Genomic DNA, 25,331 nt, shown 5'->3' with positions numbered 1-25,331 from the left:
TAGGCATGTTAATGTTATTCAATTCTAATTACAGATTGAACAAGCCTAAAATGCACACACACAAACGCACGCACGCACACACACACACACACACACACACACACACACGCACATGCACACGCACACGCACACACACACACACCTTAATACGGGTACATTGGGTAAGGTGAACTCAAAACATTTTCTCAAGTACTGTACATTTTTCTAGGTATTTGTAGTTTGAGTATTTCTTTTTAATGTTACCTTCAAACTTCTGGAGTTTTTCTTCTCTGCTTGTGCTTCTCATCTAAAGTAACCGGTTAACTAGTTTAGATGAAGATTTTAAATGCAAGGCACGTGGTTATTTTGTATAATAATATGTTTTCTTCCCAAAAGGTGGAGCTTTTTCTGTAGTGCGAACCACATTATTCAAAATCGATGTTTTTGCTAATCTTTGCATTCTATCTAATCTATCCCTGACTGTGGGAAAAAAGAGAGCATTTGGATGATAAAGAGATGGAGACACTGTGCCCAGTGCTCATCACTCATCCTCTCTTCCTCTGCCTCCCATGTGTTTCTGTTGCTCTTTCACCTCTTCAGGTACCATCTGTGACCATAAAGACGGCCACTGCTGCTTTCTATCCTCCACACTTGTTCCCTGCCTCCACGTTTCTTCTCACTAATCCCAGTTTGTTTTCCTTCTTTTCTCGACACTCTCAGTGATTCTGATAAATGCGGAACAAAAAACAATCAATCCTAATCTTGCAGTGTGCCTTCTCCCTTTTAAGCGCACTTCTACTATTCTTCTAATTTTGCTCCAGTTGTGTCACGATCAATTTGCAACATTGCTGGCAGTAAAGCGAATGAGTTAAATGTTCAGTACACGACATCGAGGGCTCAAGGTGATGAGGTCTCCATCGCGGCTTCTTTTCATGTGGCAGTTATGTTTTCCTGTCGCAACAAAGAAACCAAGGAAATCGTATCAATAGAGCAGCACCGGGACCTTTTCAAGGCGACAAGCACATTCCAAGTGCACACACACACACACACACACACACACACACACACAGACACACACACACACACACACACACACACACACCTCATAAACCTCTATCATTACTGTAGTTGAACCTAACGCCCTGCCTGATTCCACAATCTGTAACAACCTTTAGGTTCCTCATTGGTCAAGGAAATGCTGATTTTTTTTCCAGTTGTCATGACAACGATTGCACATGTAATTCTCTTCTTTCTTTTTTTTTGCGAGTTTCTTAACCACCGGTGCGCCGATCACTTCCCCCATCGCCGACAACACTTTGGATTGGGCCTTGATCGTCTCCCACTTTGGCAACATTAATGGTCGGATTCAAATTTGAGTTTTTGGGGCAAAAATGACAAAATAACCTTTCGAGCATATTGTAAGTCAAGTGGTTCGACAGGGTGGGCGGTTTTCTGGAAGAGGCAAAAAAACAACTCGTACATACAGCCCTCATTTTCTCAAGCCTAAAACCAGAGACAAGAGGAGGTGCATCAGTATGGCTTTCTCTCAGGCTGCTTGAATTACAATATGCAGAAAGGTTATTATGGAATGTTGGCCCAATGACACCAATACATATATTGCCTACTCCAGCTTTAAGTTAATATGAAATAAAGAAAGCACATGATAGGGGGCAATTCATGCAACTTCTTTTTTCTTTGGATTCTTTGTCCCCATGTTCCAATATTCATCCTGTATGTATTATTGCATGCATGTAAATAAAGGAGCCGGATGCCTTTTAAACCCTTGAATCCATGCACAACAACCTCACATCAAGGCTTTACAAATGCTACTTTGGCTCCATGTTGGCTAGAGAAATCTCACTCCCATGCCACACACACACACACGCAGACACACACACAGTTTTATTGGTATCGACCAGCACGCTTGGGAGAAGAGGCCACAGAGAAAAATCATTAAATTACTGAAAGCCTCTTCACAGCAGGAATGCTTTGTTGCTCAAAAGATTCCCACAACAAGTAAAGTAAAAATCTATTTGACGCACACTCGGGGTCGGCTGGCGCATGGCCAGCTGAATGTTTGGAGGGGGAAAGAAATGGACTGTGGTGCCCGTCTGGAGCTGTGGCCAAACGGAAGAGTTACCCGAAGACAAATCACACACGGCGTCCCGGAGGGCTCTTCGTTTCATTGCAACGTTAGCTGCTCTTGCCATTTTCGGATCAAATTAACTCGTACTGAAAAGAAAAAACCCACCCCCGTGGTAAGATTTGCAGTCTGACCACGTCTTGATTTAAGATCCAGCAACAAAGGCATTTTTGTTCTGTCCCTTCGTTGTGATCGATTCCTGATTAGATTGAGGTGGTCAATGTCACTGTCGCCTCTCGTCCGTTCTCGTGATCGTGACATCTCAGGGAATACGTTGAGGGAATTTCTTTAAATTTGACATGATTGTCCACCTGGACTGATGGATGGACTGATCAGATTTCTAGGGTCAAAGTTCACTGTGTCCTCAATGTCATCCAAAGGCTTGAGCAAATTTAATTTCAATTTGGCACAAACGTCCACTTGGACTCAAGGAAGGCCTGATTGGATTTTGGTGCAAAGGTCAAGACCTCTCAAAACACGTTTTTTCCTGAACTCAGAAATTCATGTGATATGATAATATCATACAAATAATCCAATCTAATCTAATAGGATAAAATGAAGAAGTGACATGTTGGGGGAGACATAGCGGTAATTCTTGTTTTTACAGTGAGCAGGAACAATCTCCGGCACTAACAACAGACTTATCAACATGTTGATATTCCATTGAGGTTAGACTTGAGAAAAAATGGCTTCAAAGAATGCATATGTAGTTACAAATCCAGACACATTGGTCATCTGTACGTTCCAACACAATCTCACTCCCATCTCTTCAAACCAAGGCTTCGCTTTAAACTATGACGCTGTAGCATCGCTTTCAGTGTCAGCTTTCGCTTGTTACATGCAGGCTGCTTTTAAAATAGACGTGCGTGTTCACAGGAAAACGTACAGTTTCAACTCATTACATGCATACAGCCTGTTTTCAAACTTGACCTTGTTAAATTTAGACAACAAAAGAAATAAGTCAGGCTTTGCCTCGGTTTCACACGGGACACAAACTGTTGGTATGTATCACAGTAAATTAGACTTACTAAACAACAAAAGATGTGTCTCAAAGTACAGGAAGAAAAACAATCATCTTGCAGCACAGCTTCTCTCGTACCGACATGGACGATGCGTCTCAGTGCCAGTCTACCTAATTGAGCTGCAGGGACACCGAGAAAGATTTGGAATGAACAACGAAAAGAAACCCTCCGCTGATTGGCAGGAGAGAGTGCTGATGCTTTGCTTATGAAGGTCTTTTTCCAAGCAGAAAATCAACACTAAAAAAACAAAATCACTCTCCAGCTCTCGGCCTGTTTATCAAACTAAGTCAGCGAACGCTCGTCCTTCCAGCTCCTTCCTCTCTCTCCGCATTTCTGTCTGTCTCTCTTTTCTACTCACACAATCATGCTGGTTTTATTTCCTCTCCATCATACCACGCGACGTCCCCGCCAGCCCTCCCACTTTGTGTCACTTTCTTCTTCTCCCTCTGTTTATTTGTCATGCTTCCTGCCTCCTGCGAAGGCTCTCACTCCAAGCTTTTCTCTCTCCAATCCGAAGTGAATGCTTGAGCAATAGCATTTCTTTTTCATTTTTAGCCAGTTTACTCATAATCGCGCCCACCGCTTATTAGACAGGAGTGAGAAAACGGCGTGAACGGGCCGACGAGTGTCTCATGAATATGTAGAAGACGGGGAGCAGGAGATTGGGACGTCGCTTGTAGTCGTTGGATGCTAATTGGCCTTTCAGGGGATTTGTCAGAAACTTTAATGGCTCCATTTGCAGTTGAGTTATTGCATTATTTTAAGGCCTTGAAAAGAATCCGCACAAATTCCCACTCATGCTCTTGAAAGTGATATTGCCCAAAAACCAAGGGGGTCAAAGTAAATGTGTTTGGGCCACATGCAGCTCAATTTGATCTAAAGTGGGCCGGAGAAATAAAACCATTGCATAATAATCTATAAAATAAAAGAAAACCCTGACAAGTTTCACTCCCTTTTCCTTTCCTCTATTTTTTACATTCTGAAAAGGATCACGAAAAAGAAACAATCCACAAGACAAATATGATGAACGGCCAGAGATTTCTAATGAAACCTTTCAACGATTCATTCATCATCTCTGTCCTCAGTTGTTATTGTATATTATTTTTATTTTAGATATAATGCATCTGAAAACGGAAAGATGCTTTGAGCACACCGAGCCCACTGGCTTCCCATTTGCCTCTGTGAAGAAAGGAACTGGTCCATTTCTTTCTGAATGAACAGTAGCCGCGTGACAGGGTTGTTTCATGAGGCTTGGACACATCTGGATCAATGAGTCCATCAAACACAGGAATCCAGTGGGCAAAAAGGAAGAGCAGAGCATTGTCTTGAAAGAATAAAAAAAAAATTAACTCATATTTACACGTGTGGTACACGCCAACATTATGTATATTTTCATATATTTAGCAGAACGCAACATTTTATAGAGGTGAAAATCACACTATTTCAGTCCCATTGTGTTTTGTGAAGAAAAAGGCTATCTAATTATAAAGAAGTGGATTTGGACATCTCTAGGTAGGCAGCCACCACAATGTGGATATTTCTGGTTTCTGTTACCAGAGTAAAGTTAGTTTACAGTACTTTGTACGGTATTGTTATTGATTCGTAGTTCCAGTCTGAGGGTTTCCTTCTGAAGATGTTCGAGTGTTTAACAATCTGGTTTAATGAAGCTAAATGTAGCTTGCTTTAACCGCAACCCGTAATACACACACATGTATATCCTCCAACACACGCCGAGACTGAGAGTGCAGCAGGCAAATACGTGTCTTTTCCGCCTCACTCTGAAGTAGGGAAAGGTCTCTTCTTCTCTGCCTTTTCATGGAAAGCTTACTGTATATCTTAGGTTTGTTCACACCAAGTGCGAATGAAAGTGTTGACTAGACCCACCATGTCTTTCCCAGCCGGCGACCTCATTCTCTCTACTGACCAGCAGGGGGCGACTCATCCGTTTGCAAAAAGTCAGATTGTATAGAAGTCTATGAGAAAATGACCTTCTCACTTATTGATTTATTCCCTCAGTAAACATTGTAAACATGAGTTCATGGTCTCAATCGCTATAGTTGTGAGTCTTCTTCAATACAGCACAATGTTCAATTTGTTCAATTTGTAAATTATGGTCCCTTTTATAAAATAGACCATACATCGAGTATCTTTTAGGGCGGACCGCTACCAAAGCCATATATGGCGTCCCTATGTCACTCCTGCTCATTCCAAATATAAACTTCTGTTTATTGGTTGCGAAAAAAACAGCATGGCGACGGCCATAATCCAAGATGGCAAAGGCAAAATTGCCAAACTCAGGGTTCCAAAACTGCTGTGCACAAACCAATAGGGGGCGTCACGATGACTACGTTTACTTGCTATGGTCTTACCTGATACTGGGGACACTCCCTGGGTAGCACTGATCGTTTATATGATAAGTATCACAAGCCCATAACGACACATCACTTTCTCACTATAAGTGGAGATCTTTATTCGTCAAATGTTCATTTCGTGCTGGTTCAAATATGTTGTTGTATCAGGTTATACAATGGTGTTGTTAAAATTCTGTAATGGTCGTCACTAGGAAATCGTATGTCCTGTTGATCAGTCACATCTGGCCCATACCTGATCCAGTTAACGAGTACCAATCAATGTACCAATCCAGTGTATCTGATCACTGTCTGCACTTGGTTTGGACTTCCGGGGAGTGCATCCTCAACATTTCCTGAAGCAGAACAACTAAAGTCTCCTGGATACATTTACGGCACTGGTGCCAATGGTTCGAGGCGTCGTTCCAAAAAAAAATTCAATTTTGTCTTTTTGAAGGTTAAGTGTCTTGAATGAAAACCTCCAGGAACAGGGCTCGTCTGTGATGCTATTTCGGTTTCGTGGCCACGTTTGGCAATGCATAATCATGTGATGCACACTGGTCCAAAAGACTATTTGCTACACACCATCATCAATAAAGGAAGGACTAAAAACAAACATTCCTCAACATCACAGACACCCTGAATGACTATTTGTTGAGAGCAGCTGGCAGAGAGTCAGTCTTCTCGGCTAGAGGAAGTCTCTAATGAGCATGCTCTCAACTGAAACCGTTCAAGGTGCACTCCTGTGTGTGTGCGTGTGTGTGTGTGTTGCCCTTGCACATTCATCATTGCAAGAGGGTTAAAATGCCCAATCAATCAAGATCCAACTGATGAAATTCTTCACAAAGTTGTGCAAAGCTCAACTTCTCCGCCCATCACACAAACATCATTTTAGAATTAGCGATTGGATCCTACAGCAATGCACCTTGGGCCTCGCCTCCTTAAATGTAAATACCATGTGACACTTGTCAGGATAACCTGAACACGTTGTGTTTGCTTGTTTGATGTGTTTGAACAATTGACCAATTCTCGGTTTGTTTTGGGGGAGAACAGTCTGGTTTTATGTTGCACGGCAACAGCGGCGGCCCCTGAAGAGGTTAGCATAGACGTTGCATCAGAACTGGCGAGTTTTTTTCGGGGCCTGTGCAATAGTTTGGTAGACAGATGGTTCATAAATTCCCCCGGGAAGTATTTTTCTCAAAGGGGCCTGCCCTTTTCCGAACGGTTTTCAATCGCGGCCTCTCAGATGGTTCTGCGTAAAGAACCATGTGGCGAGTCAGGTTAAGTCACCGTAGAGGCGGAAATGAAGTGTAAAACTCTGACGGACGGATACAAAGCACATGCAACGTCGGTGACGTTTTCCATCCCGTGTTTGAACCGAAGTCAACTAGCCGTCGGTGGGATTATACGCGTGTGTGTTTAGCCAGACTCCTCTTCGTTGTATTTGTCTTAATGCAATAAGAGTTAGAGCCGCCGTCCCTTCTCGACAGAAGGACTTCATTTCCCAGCAGACACAAAGAGGTCTTAAAGCGGTTAACTGTAGTTTTTCTTTCGCTAGATTTGACATGAAGCAATAGATTTATTTTTGTTGTGTGGAATGATTCCTCTTTTAAAGATGCAGCAGATTTGCAGGGTTTGCTCCAGGGTGTGTGTGTGTGTGCGGGGTCTCTGAGCATGTGGATGGTGATCAGTGCCGAAGTACCACCCGCTCACCTGCCTGCAGCGTTGCTTCCAGCCTACACTGCAGATCTCTCTCTCTCCGCTCGGCTCGACACCCGGCAGCTCCTCTCAGCGGACCAAACCCAGATTCACACAACTGCCTTCATCCAAACTTCTCTGTCTGCATCTTTTTTTGTTTTTTGTTTTTACTATTCATTTATATTTGAACACAATATGACTAAATATTTCACTGTGAAAGATGTTATTTCCATTCGGTTGAAATGTATGGGAGGCGAGGTCTAATTATGTTGCATTAGTGAAATCTTTTGGTATCCTAAGGCCAATAATGAACTTTTTTGCCAAACAATTGTAAAACGTAACCATAATGTAATGCTTTCTTGGCCTGGACTTGAGCATTTTAAGTGATATCCTGTATTTCAAACTTGAAAACCAAGTAAATATCGCGTCATTGGAACATTTATTTATTTCCCCAATTGTTTAATTAGAGACTCAAACCTGTTCTTATATGTAAGGAGTCGATAATAAGTCTGTAAACCTGTGCAGAGGAAACGAGAGGCAAACGAGCGTTGGCCTTTGGCTGCTACTTTCTGCATTCAGGCCGATGTTTTGTCTTTTGGATCCTCTCAATGGTTTTAATTGCATATTTGCTTCTGCTGTTGCTGTAAAAACCACACCACCTGTCTGAAGGGCATTACTTGGCATTTGTAAGACCATTATTTTCACAGCGATAACACAATCGTGTTTTTTGTTTCTTTTTTTTGCACTTATCCCCGTTGATTTCCCTGGAAGCAGCTGCTGCTTTGTGATTCCACGGTCTGTGTAAAGTGTAGGCTTTTTGCCGTCATGAGCCCGCATACGGCAAGGTAGATGCTGCACCGTGTGTGTACGTGTGTGTACGTGCGTGTGTGTGCGTGTGTGTGTGTGTACCTGCCAGGAAAAATTGTATTAAGTAAGGGCCTGCCAAGCCTGAACTGGAGCGTAGCAGAAGAAATTCACCTGGAGGCAGAGTGTCAGAGACATCACACCGTGGGAATTACAAACTTTATACTTTATACTTTATAACTTTATAAACAACACTAATCCTATTTCCACACTTGCATGGCTCCAATCATGTTAGGGCTGTGATCATCTTTTAACACGTTAAATTGTTAAATATCACACATAACGTCAAATACCATTCATATCTTACCAAAGACCAAAGTAATGTGTTCAGATGATTTGCATGGTTTGAACATCAGTTAAAAAAACTCTATTTACAATATTCTATTCAACCAAAAATAATGAAAAAAGGTTTACATCGACTTACTTTATTGTTACTTTAAAGGTATATAAACTTACTTTTAAAGCCAAACCACAATCTTTTGTTTGAATTCTCAGCGGTGATTCCGTGTTTAATACTGTTATTCTGCAGAACATGTGTTTTCCTTCGCAGCTTAATTGAGAATGCAGTTTAGTTGGACGGGAAGCGAACGTCCTTATAAGGAGACAGGGTTGCCAAACGGGATACTTGCCCGAACTCACACCAAGAACAAACTCATATTCGCAAAACAGAGAGAAAGCAGCAAAAATATTTACAGCAGATATTTCACGGGAATGTGTGGAGGAGAGGTTAAACGCCACGTAGTGCCGACGTAATAATAGTCATTTGCGTCTTCCGCTGCAGCCATCAGCTTTATCCTTGAGTAAAAAGTGGACCACGATGTGCCAACCCCACGTAATCTGTACAACTGCTCCTAGTTGGCTGGAGGTTGAAGAAGTCTCCTCATCCAGGGACGCGTGGCGTTGACCTCTCCCTGTCGCAGCTGGTATCCACGGGCAGTCCTGCGGAAACGAAAAAATAGTGTTACTACTGACTGGAACTGTCACGCCCCCCTCCTCCTCTCAGAAACCAATCAAAAGCAAATCGGGGTAAAAGGCACTCGGGCATACACGAGTAGTTCTTCTGCAAACTTTGAAGACATATTTCACATAAACACCTACGAACTGTTTAGTTTGTTATGGCTGAATAACGTCATCCATAGTCCGAACTTTCTAAAGTGTACGGACGAACTGCTGATGACGTCATGAGGAGTATCTTAGCTGTGAGCTTTCACAAGGCTGGGCATTATGGGAAGTGTAGGAACCAGAGTTTTTGGAGCTCGAGCCACACTGGTGATTATAAATCTCTGCTGCATTAATTGTCATAATTCTTCATTCACATTTTTGTACTTCATGTTTTTCTTAAATTTTTTTTAAACAATTTCCCTGCCTCCGCCCTCCCTTATTGTAGGACATTCTTTATTTATTCTTAAACATGTTGTTCCTTCTCTACTCTAATCCTATGTGGCTAAACATAAATGATTAAACTAATTGAAAATGAATCCTTCATTATTATTTGACCGAACGAATAGCAAGTCTCCACAGAAGTATATTGAAGTATGTTAATTATTCCAGTTGATTCATCAGTTTCTCACCGTCCCTGCAGCGTATGTATTATACTTTTATCATTCTTACTGTACAGTGTTGTTGTTGGAAAATTAATATCTCTTCCAAAGAGGATGTGCGCTCAACAGTTTGTTCTTGAGTTTTAAAATCACCCATGAACACCGTCTGCATGTTCAATTCTGCCTTTGTGTCCATAGAGTATTCTTCTCTGGCAGAAAAACGCTGACCGAGCACTTGATAAAAAAAAAGAAAAGAAAAGAAAAGCACTTCCAGCGATTTTCAAAAAAAAAACTCACTGATTTTTCAAATTAAAATTGCTCAAAGTGACAAAAAAAGTCAGATGGACACTCCGTTAGCTGCATCTGTATTTTGGTCGAGAACAGTGCCACTGGAGCGCCGCACCGAAATAATGATTTTAAAGCAAAATCTGTTAATTGGAGAATGTCTCAGACCCTGCGTGTGCAATGCTATGTAATCATTCGCTCTCCTCAGGTCATTATTTGGAGATTATTCCTCGTGCTTACCGGTGACTCTAGCATTCAGTCCGCCGGGCTCCTCAGTCTGGGGTGAACGTCGGGCCTTTGGCTTTACAACACTGCTGTAAAGGATTTCCTCGTTGGCTGTAAAAGGCCGTTGGTGTGAATGAGTCATCAGTTGTGCTATTTGTCTCGCCATGGACGTTTTTTCTGGAACCGGTGGTGGGACTTTGCGCAACCGAGCGGTCGCCCCCGCCTCCTCTTTGCTCCCGCCGACGAAGACGTCGTCCGACTCGTCCAAAAGGGCGAGCGGGCGGAGGTGCACGCCGCGGAGGTGCACGCCGCGGAGCTCCTCGAGGGTCACCGCGGTCAGAGGGTTCCTCAGGGACCTGAGGAAGGCCGAGGAGTCGGAGTGGCGGCGACGGGTCGGTTTGGGGCCGAGAGGGGGTTTGTTCTCGCGAGAGGGGTCCGGATTAGAAGCGAGGACTGATCGAGACTCGGTTCCAGGACTTGATTCGGGTTCAGGGATTATTACTGGGAGGGGAATCTGCAGAGACAGCCGGTTGGTGCGAGCCCGGGGGGACGTGGAGCTGGACTTGGGGCGCAGCTTCCAACCGAGAGGGTCGTGGCCGGTGATGACAGATGTCTGGACAGGAGGAGGAGGAGAGGAGCAGGAAGAAGTGGAGGACAACGACGAGGACGAGGAGGATGAGCCGAAGACCCCGATGGTGGGGCAGGAGTACCGTTTGAATGATGGACGTGACGCTGCGTGGGGGAGGAGGAGGAGGGATACTCCACGCTGAGGAGGCTGCGGCTCCTTCTTGTCCTTCTTCACAGTTATCACAGGCGAGGTACCAAACCTGCAAAAGCCGCTGGACCACCGGCGCTGATGGGAACGTGGCGTCGCCTCAGGGACGGAGACCGTTGAGGAAGAACGCTCTCGGGGTGTTGGGACGTGTCCCGGTCCCGGTCCCGGTCTGTTCTCGGGGCCTCTGTTCTGTGCACCGAGGCTCACGCGGGGATTTGCATCGGACACTTTTTCACTCAGCTCGCCACACTGGCCATTAATAGCAACGCAGCGTCTATTCATCTTCTTTGAAGCGTTGGTCAGGTCTGTGACATCAATAAACCCTGTGGAGAGAAACATGTAAACCGTGACAGGGCGGGGGGAGGGGCCGGGATGTTTCCATTTTGAAAAGAGGAACAGAAAACGTCCATCTCTACTTCTTAAATGAAGTTTCACAACCAAGAGATACTAGCTGCTGTGCCAACAACGTGTGATTTATTGACATACTTTGCTATTGTAACTGCAATGCATCACTCAGCCATATAATAGCGTACAGTTTGCTAACTTCAACAACAGAAAGAGATAAGATAAGCATAGTCAAGCTTTGGCAGCGTTACACTTTTTAAAATTCAATTTTACTGCTTATTATAAATTCAGCCTTTAATCTGTGGGATTGTGTAGTCATATTTACAAAGTGTTGCTTAAAATTATGAATAAAGTTGATCAGAATACATTTGTCCTGTATTGCATACACGAATAAAAGTTCTAACCAAATAACTAAAGATAAACTCTGAATACAGTCGGTAACTTAAAACACAGTACTTTAAAACCACCAAATCATAAAAAAAATATGAAATTATTAAACACAGAAGAACACGGACATGTGAAAACCTTGGTGTTCATGAAGTGATGGTAAAGATATATAAATCATTGTTTACCTGCAGAGCTGTGTGGATCTTACTTCTCATTGAGTTGGGACTAATGTCTTTCTCAAGTCTCTTTCTTAATATGACTCTCTGTGTATTTCCCCACTCAGCGTCCCACTCACATCTGACCACAGCTTCCTCAAACCAACACCCAGGAGAGAGTACACACACACACACGCACACACACACATTCACGTCAAGGTTGATTGATTAACAGCTGTTTTTCACAACTGCATGAAGTAAGAGCATTATGGGAAAGTAGATATTGGTCTCACATATGAACAGTAGGGATTTAACCTGTAGCTAGTTGAGTAAACTGCTTATGATTTTGGAGATCCCCCACCCCCCACCCACACCCCACCCCCTGTAGCGTGACCATGAGGTTGACATCTGGTTTTGTGTGAACTCTGGCAGACATTTGTTTTACACTTTGGTTTACGTCCAGATACTTGCAAAACAAACTCTCTGATGTTGATTTCCATTAAACAGTAGTGAAGGACCGGTGACGTGGTGATCGATCCGGTCACGCGATGCTTGAGGTTTCCTTCAGTGTGAACAGTCAATTTTATATCACGACTTTGTAGTTTGTAATTTCTATAAAAAAAATGTTGTCACTGAAAAGTCCAAAATCGTTCTTCTCTTTTCAGTTTCTGAATGCGCAGCCCGCTGTCATGACATGAATTCTTGAGCACTTCCTCATTTTTAAACTTTATTCAAGCTGACTTTGCATGGGATCTCCTCGCGTGAACATTTTTTGCGAACGCAGCATAGCGCGCCGCGTCGACAGCGGGCCCTTTTTTGAAGTTTGGTCCCTTTCGGGGGTGCAGAAGCCTGCTCTCCCACTTTCACTTCCCCCGTCATCCAGCCGCCCACAGGCCGCCGAGATCTTTCGAGGGCCGTGCGAGTAATTGGCAGGTTTTGCGTGTTGTCGAGAGTCGTGTGGGGGTGGAGGGGGGGCTTCAAGGTGAGGACTCTGATACATTAATCTCTTTGTAATGAAGTGATGTAAACCCCCCGGGGTGGGAGTGCAGAATACTGTAAACCTGCACACGAGAGAAGGGATTACGGCTGATCCGAGGCTTCTTCGTCCGATAATACACCGGCAGGAGGAAACGTGTGTGTACCGTACAGTACGTGTGTGAGCGTCTCACTCGATAGCAATGAAATATATTTCCCTCCAGCCCTTCCTGTCAGCATGAAGCGATCAATACGTGCTTATTGGTACTTGACATGTCAACAGCAGCTGTCTGCCCAGCTGGCCCTCGCTACAGTTATACAGTGGGGGTTACATTTCTTCTGGAGACCACATGGCTGTTAAGACCCCATGCTGGGATCGTTTCAATTTGGTTCGCTCCATCGGAAATTGCTGTGAGAGATTTACTTCCTTCCCACGATCTGAGACCAAAAGTTACACATTTGGAATGTAATCATATTTAAATAAATAAAAGGAACTCTGTTTTTTGGGGTTTTTTCAGCTTCTTGTATACAATCGTTAATACTGATGAAATGTCTCATTGCCCTCTGTCATAACAGCACAGCCTTCCTGTTCTCCCTCAAACAAAAGAGGTGCTCTGACACAACCTTTCTGTTGCGTAAGCTCTCCATTTCATTACACCGACCTCCATCTCCTCCTCACTCTCATCCGGGCTTAGCAGCAGACTCTTTGTCCGTTTTGATAAACAGTGAACCAAAAAAAGAAAAAGTGAACACAAATCCTGTGATCCTTCGTGACTCATCATTTATCTTCCCTATCATTATTTAGTGTCTTCCCTATCTGAAAATGTATTTCACTGCCCCCCAAAAATATACAAAGATTGGTTGTAGACTTAATCACACACAAAAGTGCACTCGCGCAATGCAATATCTTTTCAGAGAATGTTAAGGGACAGTAATTACCATAACTGAGATTATTTCCATATTCATCTGGGTTTATTAGAGACATGAAAGTAGCGAAGCTCTTTCGGCTTTAATGCAAATGATTGCAGCCTGCATTAAGAATCCTGTTCATGGTCATCATAACGAGACAGACGCACATTGACGAGCTACGTGGTTCATATTCTGTATCATTATGTCATTTTGACTGCATTAAGGAAATGCTAACATGAACGAATGTATTAGTCCGGCGAACTATTTGGTCTCCTAAAAATATGGTTCCCTGTACGAGTGAGTTGAGGGGCAACATATTGTATTCACATGATGGATAACACAGAATTCAGGCGCCAAAATATAAATAAGAAATATTCAAATATAATATATCTCTTGGGCATTCTGTTAAGCTTTGAAATATGTATTCTACTGTCAGCCAACTTTTCTCCTTTTCATTTCATCTCTCAACATGCACATGTAGACATGATTTACTTACCCTTTGTCATCTCTCTAAATGTCCATGTCCACCCAATAGGATACATTAATACATTTGTATTCATTCATAAACCCCGTGGCTTTAAAAAGCTCATATGTGTCTCAGCAAGATTGATTTTCTGCTCTTGTTCCAAAACCATCCGCACATTCAAAAAACATATCCCACATATCCGTGTTCCCTGGGAAGTCGGATTATTTTGAGGGACAAAGTAATGTCACAAGAATAAAGTGTTTTTTAATGAGAATAAAGTCATGCGGGCCTATTCTGGCAATAATGTAATGGACAGCTGAAAGTTCTTCAGACCGCCTGACTGACGCTGAACGAAGTTTGGAAAGGTGGAAAACTGAAACTAGCAGAAAAAACGTATGATCGGACTTAAATCTCCTCATCGCGTGGCTTATTGTACACATAAATGTTATTGTCACCTCCTCCGATATAGTGCAGGTGTCATAGGATGAGGTCTTCCTCATTTAGAACACAGCAAATACTTTTTTTTTTATCAAAATGATGTATAAACCTATTTAAACGCCCATCAGGCTTCCAGACATCTCCAATCTACTTTTGATGAGACAGGCAGACCCTCATGATTGTATTAACTTTAATCGGTGTACTGGAATATGTGACATAATATCCGCTGACAGTGAAGACCGACCTGTCCGATACTAATCAGATCTGGCAGGACTGCAACCATTTCTCTCTCTCTCTCTCTTTCTTTAGCCACATTCATCATCTTGCGTAGGTCCGTTTCTTAGCTGCTTCCCGCTGCCTTTCGAAAGTTTGCATAACAGTTGTGTGAAAATGGCTTATGTATTCATGCGCGCTACGCAAAGTGAACTAGGATCTCGGAGGAGAGTGCGTGAGAGTAGAGTATCGGGGCATCGACATGAAGTGCTTTTTTAACCAAGCCGGGTAATGGAGAGCCAAGATACTGCCGGCCTGTAATTGGAAGAAGACGGATGGGTGGAGATGCATGCAGGAGGGGAGGAGAAGGATGAAGAGGGGATCTGGAGGGAGTCGGGGAGGACAGGGCGGACTGCAGCCAGAGAACAACAAACGTATCTGTTGTCTTTCTCCCTCTCTCCTTCTCTGTGGATCCATCCATCTCCTCTCTCACCACTATCTCTCTCCAACCCCTCCTTCGTGTCGTGCCTATCTGCTCTTTTTCCTTCCTTTGCCGCTTTGGATCTCTTCACCACTATGTGCCCTCTCTCCGTCTCCAGGCATGGCTGACAGAGATCCACGAGTACGCTCAGCAGGACGTGGTCGTCATGCTGCTGGGCAACAAGGTGAGACACTGGGATATAGATGGGCAGATGGACTCAATAGAGGGGGGGGGGGTTGTAAGGAGGGAAAGAGATGTATTCACACAAAATGACTTTGGAGTTGTTACTGGTCATTTCAACAGATAAGCCATCCTGTTGGAGAAGTGCCAGTAAGATCTAATTATCTCAGCTTAACCCGTCAATATGTTACACTTTATGTTCAAAATGTATCAGATGGCCATCGGCACTTCCAGCTCTGCACTTCAGGAGCCAGCTGATTGAGTCAGTGTACTCAACCAGCCCATTGCCACATGGCAGAATGCTGCAGCAACTAGTTGCTGAGCACTGTGGAGCAACTCAGCAGTTGGTGGAGACCAAAACTGAGATTTAAAAAAAAGAGTAAAGAGAGTCCTAAAGGGAGCCAGAAACACAACTCAAAAAATGCTTGTGTCTGTGTCTGTTAAAATGGTAAAAATAGGAAACTGTTAGTCATGGCAGTTTAGTCAGGCAATCAAATGTCAGATGTAGTATGTATATATATGGAGCTGCCCTGCATCCACGTCAACCAAATTGAGTAATTAATGCAGTCAACATCTTATACATCTTACTTCTTGAACATTCATCTCCAAATACTCCGCTTGAATTTCTTTCAGGAGAGATAGTCGTGAAAATCTCAACCAAAAATTGCAAATAACACAAAGTGAGGATATACATATATGTACGTATATGTCAAAACATGGCCCACAAACTTCGAGGAGTGTGTGTGAATGACAATTTCTAACTTGATAGTGTGCGTCAACTGCCTTTCAGGTCGACTCCACGCACGACAGGATGGTGAAGCGAGAGGAGGGAGAGAAACTGGCAAAGGTGAGCTTACACACACACACACACACAAACACACACACACACACACACACACACACACACTAATAACAGCTGTTTCTCCGTGCAGGAGTTTGGAGTGCCCTTCATGGAGACGAGTGCTAAATCTGGACTGAATGTGGAGCTGGCCTTCACTGCAGTGGCCAAGTGAGTCACACACAAACACAAAACACCACAGCATGAAGGAACGCACAATGGCAAAGCGCACAAACTCTCAAAAGCTCCATGTGATGAAAACTGTACTGACCCCCGGAGTTCAATAGCTCTAGTGTTGTATTTTTGACTCCAAAACAAGCCCGCAAAATATTAAGGCATTAAAACACACTCAGGTCAATACACTGGAGTGGGGGCCGTGTCCCAGGAGCTCACAGTGGCGAATGTTTCGCAAACCTGAGATGGATATCGAGGTGGCCTTCCTGAGTCAGTATGACAATGCTCTACTTCTAAGAACGTGACACGTTAACTTTTTAATGGTTTTATCACAGAAGTAAAACACAAAGTTATCACAGAACGGTCTGTTTCCATTCTCTCAGGTGGCTAGCGAGAGCTGATAGCAACAGGGTTCACCTCAGCAGACAAAGTCCACCCGTCACAAAAAAGTCCACCCGTGTTCTCCTGTATCAGGAATGTTCTCCTGCATCTGTCATTGTGACAGCGGAGCTGAAGCAGTCTGTTGGAGAACGTGCTCCGCTGTCCCTGCAGTAGGTGGTGGAGAAGGTGGTCCGGGTTATTAAATATGGTCATTTCTGCAGTGTCCTCCTCTTTGCAACCAATGATGGAGCGGGCCTTCCTCACCAGTTTAGTGAGTCTGTCGGTGTCTCCAGCTCCAATGCTGCTCCCCCAGCAGACTACGGAGAAGTCCAGAGCACTGGTCCAACAGACTGGTAGAACATCTCCAACATCTCAGAGCACTGGTCCAACAGGCTGGTAGAACATCTCCAACATCTCAGAGCACTGGTCCAACAGACTGGTAGAACATCTCCAACATCTCAGAGCACTGGTCCAACAGGCTGGTAGAACATCTCCAACATCTCAGAGCACTGGTCCAACAGGCTGGTAGAACATCTCCAACATCTCAGAGCACTGGTCCAACAGGCTGGTAGAACATCTCCAACATCTCAGAGCACTGATCCAACAGGCTGGTAGAACATCTCCAACATCTCAGAGCACTGGTCCAACAGGCTGGTAGAACATCTCCAACATCTCAGAGCACTGGTCCAACAGGCTGGTAGAACATCTCCAACATCTCAGAGCACTGGTCCAACAGGCTGGTAGAACATCTCCAACATCTCAGAGCACTGGTCCAACAGGCTGGTAGAACATCTCCAACATCTCAGAGCACTGGTCCAACAGGCTGGTAGAACATCTCCAACATCTCAGAGCACTGGTCCAACAGACTGGTAGAACATCTCCAACATCTCAGAGCACTGGTCCAACAGGCTGGTAGAACATCTCCAACATCTCAGAGCACTGGTCCAACAGGCTGGTAGAACATCTCCAACATATCAGAGCACTGGTCCAACAGGCTGGTAGAACATCTCCAACATCTCAGAGCACTGGTCCAACAGGCTGGTAGAACATCTCCAACATCTCAGAGCACTGGTCCAACAGACTGGTAGAACATCTCCAACATCTTGCTGCACACATCGAAGGATCGAAGTTTCCTCAAGAAAAAGAGTTGACTCCTCCCTTCTTGTACACAGTAATAATAATAATACATTTATTTATATAGCACCTTTAAAAACAGAGTTTACAAAGTGCTCTACATATAAGCAAGGTAAAAACATAACATCAATACAAGTAAACATTTCAGTATACAGTACATGAGGCAATGAACACAATAGAGGAATAGAAAATTACAAATACAAAATAAAACAGAAAAACTATAATAGGGGAAACAAGGGGAAACTGCATAAAAGGATGACATCACTTAAAAGCAGTTCTATAAAAATGGGTTTTAAGAAGTGATTTAAAAGAAGCTACTGATTCTGCTAGTCTTATCCCCTCAGGTAGGTCGTTCCAAAGTCAAGGGGCTCTGATAGCAAAAGCACGGTCACCCTTTGATTTAAGCCTTGACTTTGGAACGGCCAGAAGGGCCTTGAAGGGCCTTGAAGGGGGCCTTGAAGGGCCCCACTGGAGGATCTAAGGCTGCGAGCTGGCTCATATGGGGCTAACATTTCAATGATGTAGCTTGGGGCCAGACCCAGGCGTGCTTTAAAAGTGAGCAGCAAAATCTTAAAATCAATTCTAAAACTAACAGGGAGCCAGTGGAGAGAGGCCAGGACTGGAGTCATGTGATGCCGTCTGTTAGAACCAGTCAGAAGCCGAGCTGCTGCATTCTGGACTAGTTGGAGGCCGAGATGGATTTTTGATTTATGCCGGAAAGGAGGGAGTTGCAGTAGTCGAGTCGAGAGAAAATGAGTGCATGAACGACTTTTTCCAGATCTGAGCGTGACAATATGGGTTTGATTTTTGAGATTATTCTTAATTGAAAGAAGCAGGAATGGACACTTTTTTTGACCTGTGATTCAAAATTTAATTGAGAGTCAAACATTACACCCACATTTCTGGCAACAGGTTTTAAATAAGCAGCCAGGGGACCAAGTTGACTCTTGATGAGACTGGTGTTATTGTTTGGGGAACTGAATAATATGACTTCTGATTTGGAGTTATTGAGCTGAAGAAAATGTTGAGCCATCCAGCAGTTAACGTCAGAGAGACAATCTAAGACAGCAGCCAGGCTCTCTGGGTCACCAGGTCTCAGCGGAAGGTATATCTGTGTGTCGTCTGCATAGCAATGAAAAGATACGTTGTGTCACTGGAGGATTTGGCCGAGTGGAAGCATGTAGATAGAAAATAAAAGTGGACCTAAAATTGAACCTTGTGGTACACCATAGGTAATGTGAGTCGTGGAAGACGAGTGATTACCTATGGTGACCGAGTACGATCTTTCTAAAAGGTAAGAATAAAACCAGCCAAGTGCAGTGTCCTTGATGCCAACCCAGGTTTTGAGGCCATCGATTAAAATGTTGTGATCTACAGTATCAAAAGCTGCACTAAGGTCTAAAAGACTAAAAGGAGGTCATTAGTTACCTTGAGGAGGGCAGTTTCTGTGCTATGAAGTGCTCTAAAACCTGACTGAAATTGATCAAATATATTATTATGATTCATAAAAGCTAGGAGTTGTGTTGAAACCACTTTTTCTAAAACTTTTGATAAAAATGGAAGTTTTGAAATTGGCCTAAAACAACAGAAGGATCAAGTTTAGATGTTGTCCTTCCAGTTCAGTCTGCTGTCGATGGAGACACCCAGGAACCTGTACTCCTCCACCATGTCCACATCCTCTCCCAGAACTCTCAGCGGTCAATGACATGATGTGGAGAAACATACTTGTTAATAATAATGATGAATACTGATAGTAAGCCCAGGACTTTGACTCAGGAGACCCTAATCGAGTCCCTGTGAAAACAAAAGGCCTCATTTTGAGTCACGTATGTAAAGTTATTATAAGTGGTTACTTACTTCTCTTAACCACACACCATGATCTTTTCCAAAACCTAACCAAGTAGTTGTTGCCTAAACAAGACACACAACCCCCTTGTTACCTGTTATAGCATCAGCCTACAGCTGTTGAAGAAAGGACAATACCTTCTGTCTGGAGGTTTTTATCTAGTGGAACATATCCAACTTCAGCATCAATGCTAAAGCAGGTAAACTCCATTAACCGCAGTACATAACATTACAGAACATTACAGAACAACGGATTGAGGTCGTTTTAGAGGCCACATCAGCTGAACCCAGAGATTTATGAACACGCAACACTTTTTTTTGTGTGTGAAGCTATTTGAGGTCTTTTTTATTCCGTTTCAAAAAGTCTGCATCACTAATGGTGGGTAGGTGCAGATGGAAGACTTTTGCAATAACGAGCGCGTATGAACAAGACCGGTCTGGTAATGATGGAGGACAGGAGGGTTATTAAGATTAATTCTTTGGGACGTGACGTACATTTGCATTTGTTCCCTACTGCCATGGTATCTTACGCATTGAAATAGAACGAGACAGAAATAATGAACTCTTATGAGGAGATTAGTATCCAAACCAATATATTCCAACAGTATAACTCCCGTTATGTCCATCTCATACAAATGTACGTCTTCATAATGAGGATGCTATTTTAACTCTGTCTAACTTAAATGTGTCGGGTCGGACAGTTTGTGTGGGAGTTGTTTTTACATTTATAGCCTCGTTATGGCAACAGGCTGACATTATGGGGTGTTGCCAAGAATAGCCCGACAGTCTGCCACACAGCAGCTCTGTTCTCGTTGGCGTCCTCGAGCTCATGCTCACCCATTTTCACTCTTTACATACCTTCTCTTTCCCCCCCTCCCCCGGTTCTCTCCAAACTTCTCCATCCCCTCTCGTCTGTCACTCCTCCACCGCATCGCGCTTCAGTCCATTTCACTCTGTGAGTGCTTTATTTCCATAAAACACACGGGTGCTGAAAGTAAGAGCCTCTCCAAATGGGTAACACAAATCTGGAGTCACCTGGAAATGGCGATTATGATGTTTGTCAACAACAATGATCCGTTCTAAAACTATTTATAGATTGACTACTGTGGCGTAAGTGTTGTGCATCTATTTATATACTTTATATTCTATGTAAATAGATATATATGTTATATACGTTGCTTGGATTTATGAATCTTTTTAGAGTGAAAGATAATCCAGGTTTCTCAGTTCATGTTCTATACAGAGGTCAAAAGGTCACTATTCTTTTCTATTCCTTTCTATAAGACTTGAACGTTGGGTTTACCATGATGTCGATTGGAAGGAAAAAAAAAAGTTCTGGCTGTTGCTTCATATCTAATGGACTGATATGAGAGTCATAAACATCTTCTCATCTTACTTTGGACACTTTACTGTCAGTGTGTGGAGGCTCTCAGGAACACCTCGAGGGAGCTTCTTCAATTTCGGCACAACGACCACTCGGACTGAACTGATTGGATCAAAGGACAAGGTCAACGTGACCTCAAGTCTGTCCTATCCTCATGAACGCGATGTCAGGAAGGCCTTGAAGGAATTTCGTTACATCTGGCATCCACTCGACCTCAAGGATGATTCAACTTTGGTGGTCAAAGGTCACCGTGACCTCACCAAACACGATTTTTGCCATAACTCAAAAATTCATCTGCTAATTATGTCAAATTCAGACAAATGTTTAATAAAATGATAACGTAATGATATTTTGTACAGACATTGATGTAAGCTGCAACTTGACTGGTTGATACAACCGCTAGGAGGTCATTCTAGTTCCATCTGTCAGGAAGTACGAACCCAGGCGGTTGAACCAGAAAATAAAGATGATGAAACTAATGTAAAAAAAAGAAGAAGAAAAACAGGGAAGCAATTAACAGTTACTGGTGACAGTTTGTTAATCTGATGGCAAAGACAGCAACATAATGCAGACATATTTCCTCTTGCTACAAGCATCCACCTCTAAAATCAGATGGTGGTGTCAGGCCATCCTGGAATTGCACCAACTCGTGGTTATGTTACAAGATATCACATGGACGCATGTTACTGCCAAATGTCTTCCAAAGCATATTATTAAGTTTGAGCTCAAATGATGTGAAATGCGACACTCTTCCATCCATTTCAGTAAACTTTGAAAACTAACTAGAAGCTCCTGGAAAGTCGTTCTGTATCAGTTTGTGGTCAGAAAAAAAAAAAAAAAAACCACACGCAATACAGAGTTAGTGCCACCCCATGTTTACGCTGCCTCTCTCTCTCTCTCTCTCTCTCTCTCTCTCTCTCTCTCTTAGAGAACTGAAGCACAGGACCATGAAGGAGTCCGATGAGTCAAAGTTTCAGCTGCAGCAGTACGTCGACAAAGAAATGCGGACTGCCGGCTGCTGCCGCTCGTAGACCACGTCCTTATGCTTGTGTGTGTGTGTGTGTGTGTGTGTGTGTGTGTGTGTGAGAGAGAGAGAGAGGGAGAGAGAGAAAACAGGTACATTCCATTAGAGTAGTAAGTCTCCCCCAACCCACCTATCCTCTGCAACTGTGAATGTAATATAACTCTGAAACATGCTTGTACACACACACACACATGCATCTACACACACACACACACACACACAGTCGACTTTACAGCTCGTCCGATCCATTTTTCCATGAGTGTGATGTACATATTTTAAATGTCATTTTCATGCCATGAAGCTTTGTGGTTTGTAAAATGTATTTTGTCTCGTTGAAACCGAAGAATATGGACACAAATATGTTGCATATGAAATCAATTTGAAAGTATAGATCTAAAAGAACATATTTGTACAGATAAAAACATATTTAAAAGAACATATTTGTACAGATACACTATTGCCCCTAATGTAAACTGCCAGACGGCACTGTGTGCTGTTTATGTACAGGATATCACATGATAACTGTTTTTAATACTTGTGATCACGACTATCATTGCACTCACGTGTGGAATTTATTTTGAGCTCTTTACCTTTTATACGCAGATTGTTCCGCTCAAAGCATTTTTAACGTTAAGAACCTCCCTCTGTAACTTTGGACAATATTAAGTAAATAAAAACACTAGATCATCAGCAAACAGATAGACTCTGTTGGTTTTACAGATGCTCTTGTTTCGATTCACCCTTTTGAATGTTATCAGCCCATCATATTGCTAATACCAGTTGTTATCACTACGATATATAATGCTTCAGGCAAACGGGAAAACTACCTGCACTCTTGTGAAGCGGTAGCGGTTTTTAACACGTGGGTAACAAAAATAATTAAAACAAAAGTCTGTGGTTAGATTCAAGCAACAAAACGGCTTTAGGGTTAGGAGAAGGTCATGGTTTGGGTTGAAATAAGTATTATGGCGACGTTACTAAAGTAACATACATAAGATAAGTAAGTTGCGTAACCTAAAATAAGTCAATGTGTTGACTTTTTAGCTTCACTCCTGGGTGAAAGTCCTGTGTTTGTTGGACCCATCCCTCCACACCGACCTCCCCCCTAAACAGACTTTGTGGCTCTTCAGACTCCGTCACCTGACCTTCTCCTTTGCTCCCATTATAATTATTATGACCACTACGGGCCACCATCAAACCATTATGATCCTCCGGTGATCCAGTTTACAGTAGATGATAACAGCCTGCTGAGCCAATTAGGAGGTAGATGCCACCTTACTGCCACGCTACTGGTGGCAACTGTTACTGCCTTTTAATCAGCTGACAACAACCACAACAACAACAACACCAACAACAAATAGCACAAGCTTTTTATGGCGCTTTTCACCACACTCACTCTCTTCATAACACAACTTGACAATATTGATTCATTAAATATTCAACAGATCTAATGCTGCTTCGAGACGGAGGTTCCATGTAGGATCTCTTATTGCACGTATGCATTGAATTTTCAACTCTACAGAATATTGTATGAATGTTAATGTTAAATATGTCATTATGTTACGTAGAGACTTGCCAATTGTTCTTGGCTCTGTGCTGAGCCGCCGCAATCAAACCTTTCTTTAGTGTTTTCTCTCTGCCTTCTGCTTATGTTGACGATATATATCGTATTTCAATTTGCTTTCAAGAAGTGCTTCAACTTTATCTTGATATCCAGATTTTAGAATAGCTCATCAGTGTAAATCCGTGGTGATTGATTCAGTGTAAACGTGTTAACTGTATACTGTATCTTCACTGACATGAGTTGTATCGTATCAATCTCCAGTGTTCACAAATAAAGAATCCACCAACAGCCAATGAGCGCCTTTTATGTGCGGATCCACAGCGCCACCATGTGGCAGCGTCCTGTTGGTACGACGTGGACAGGTTTTACTGGTCAGCACTTGATCACCAATCCTGGCTTGAATACAGGTGGGTATATTACAAAGAAAGAAATAAGCTAAACATGTCTATTATTTTCTTTATTTACAGTTTCAAACTATATTAATCATTCAGTGCTTTATGTAGTCTGTGCATGCATCCAGCTTTCTGTTCACCTTTTGAATCTTAGGTAGCTCTCAAGTGACCGATTCTTCAACACTGCTTTAAACATGACGTTGTGGATGTTCAGTACACTGGCATCATGCACTTTTATTTCCATACATGTTTTCGGTATCTATAACCAAAAATGCAAGTGGTAGACAATACTAGCATTCCTTCCTTGCTTCCTTCCTTTCCTTCTTTACTTTCCTTCTTTCCTTTCCTTCCTTCCTTGCCTCCTTGACTGGCTTCCTTCCTGTGTGTGTATTAGTGGACACAGAGACACACCCACATTTCCATATCTCTCCTCCACAGCGATGACCCCACTAAGTATTATAAATGAGAATCTGTGTATGTGTGTGTGTGTGTGTGTGTGTGTCTGTCAAACTGCACTAATTAGAACACCTGTTTGCTGCCAACATCAAAGGTTGCCATAGTGATGACTTCAAAGGGATGACAGTTGCCAGGCTTAACGTGGAGGGATTACCTATCAAACTATCTCAAAAAGTCAGTTAACCGTAGCTCCATTTCTTTCGCCAATATTTTTTGAGAGGACTTGATGAACAGATACTGTGAACGGTGGGACTGTCGTGTAAGAAATGTGTCTCTAGTGGCGATTTAGAAATCAGGTACGACTGTCTGTGAGAAATATTTTTGAAGTGAAAGATATAATGGCGCTCTATGGGGCAGAGAGGTGGACTTGCTCCCTCGTTAAGGCTTCCCCTGACACATGTGGGAAACATTGTGGATTCCATCGACACATGTGAGGACCAGCACAAGATTCCCTATGTTTTGATCCATAAATGGTGTAAAAAGAGTGAAAATACATTCCTTCCTTTCTCTTCCGAAACCCCATTCAAATGAATGGGACAATTTCACGCCGTTTTTTTGGCGCTTTGGGGGCTAAGCGCCGGTCCGATCTCTTAGAAAAGTCATTCCACACGATTCCCGATCAGGCCGCAGGCTTTTTTCGCTCTATGAGCCTGCTGCTTCGCATAGCCACACCGAATTACATCGTTCAGCCAAAAGGACTCAAAACTAAA

General features: G+C 43.0%; 2 protein-coding genes across 2 annotated transcripts in view; one reads left to right on the top strand and one right to left on the bottom strand.

Moving 5' to 3' along the window:
- LOC117748615 (ras-related protein Rab-26) overlaps nt 1–24,063 on the top strand; it is a 64,954-nt gene extending 40,891 nt beyond the window's left edge. Inside the window, exons 6-9 of the mRNA XM_034558545.1 lie at nt 15,368–15,433; nt 16,220–16,276; nt 16,362–16,438; nt 22,114–24,063. Of these exons, the coding sequence (XP_034414436.1) occupies nt 15,368–15,433; nt 16,220–16,276; nt 16,362–16,438; nt 22,114–22,216 (303 nt within the window). The 3' untranslated portion in view covers nt 22,217–24,063. The remainder of the gene's footprint in view (nt 1–15,367; nt 15,434–16,219; nt 16,277–16,361; nt 16,439–22,113) is intronic.
- On the bottom strand, nt 8,197–12,011 carry LOC117748614 (MICAL-like protein 1). Its single transcript, XM_034558544.1, has 3 exons — nt 11,798–12,011; nt 10,121–11,203; nt 8,197–8,993 (listed from the first exon to the last, which is right to left on the bottom strand). Exons 2-3 carry the CDS (start codon nt 11,160–11,162, stop codon nt 8,935–8,937), a joined length of 1,101 nt encoding a protein of 366 aa, XP_034414435.1. The 5' UTR covers nt 11,163–11,203; nt 11,798–12,011; the 3' UTR covers nt 8,197–8,934.
- Nucleotides 24,064–25,331: the final 1,268 nt, after the last annotated feature.

This window comes from Cyclopterus lumpus, chromosome 19 (assembly GCF_009769545.1).
Source record: "Cyclopterus lumpus isolate fCycLum1 chromosome 19, fCycLum1.pri, whole genome shotgun sequence".
Taxonomy (NCBI): domain Eukaryota; kingdom Metazoa; phylum Chordata; class Actinopteri; order Perciformes; family Cyclopteridae; genus Cyclopterus; species Cyclopterus lumpus.
Note: the sequence above shows the minus strand (reverse complement) of the source record. Positions and strands in the feature narration are given on the sequence as shown.

Excerpts from the sequence above, each read along its gene's own strand:
- LOC117748614 (XM_034558544.1), bottom strand. The coding sequence starts at position 11,162 with ATGAATAGACGCTGCGTTGCTATTAATGGCCAGTGTGGCGAGCTGAGT. Across the intron at positions 8,994-10,120 it reads ACTGAATGCTAGAGTCACCG|GACTGCCCGTGGATACCAGC; the intron begins GTAAGCACGAGG and ends TCGTTTCCGCAG.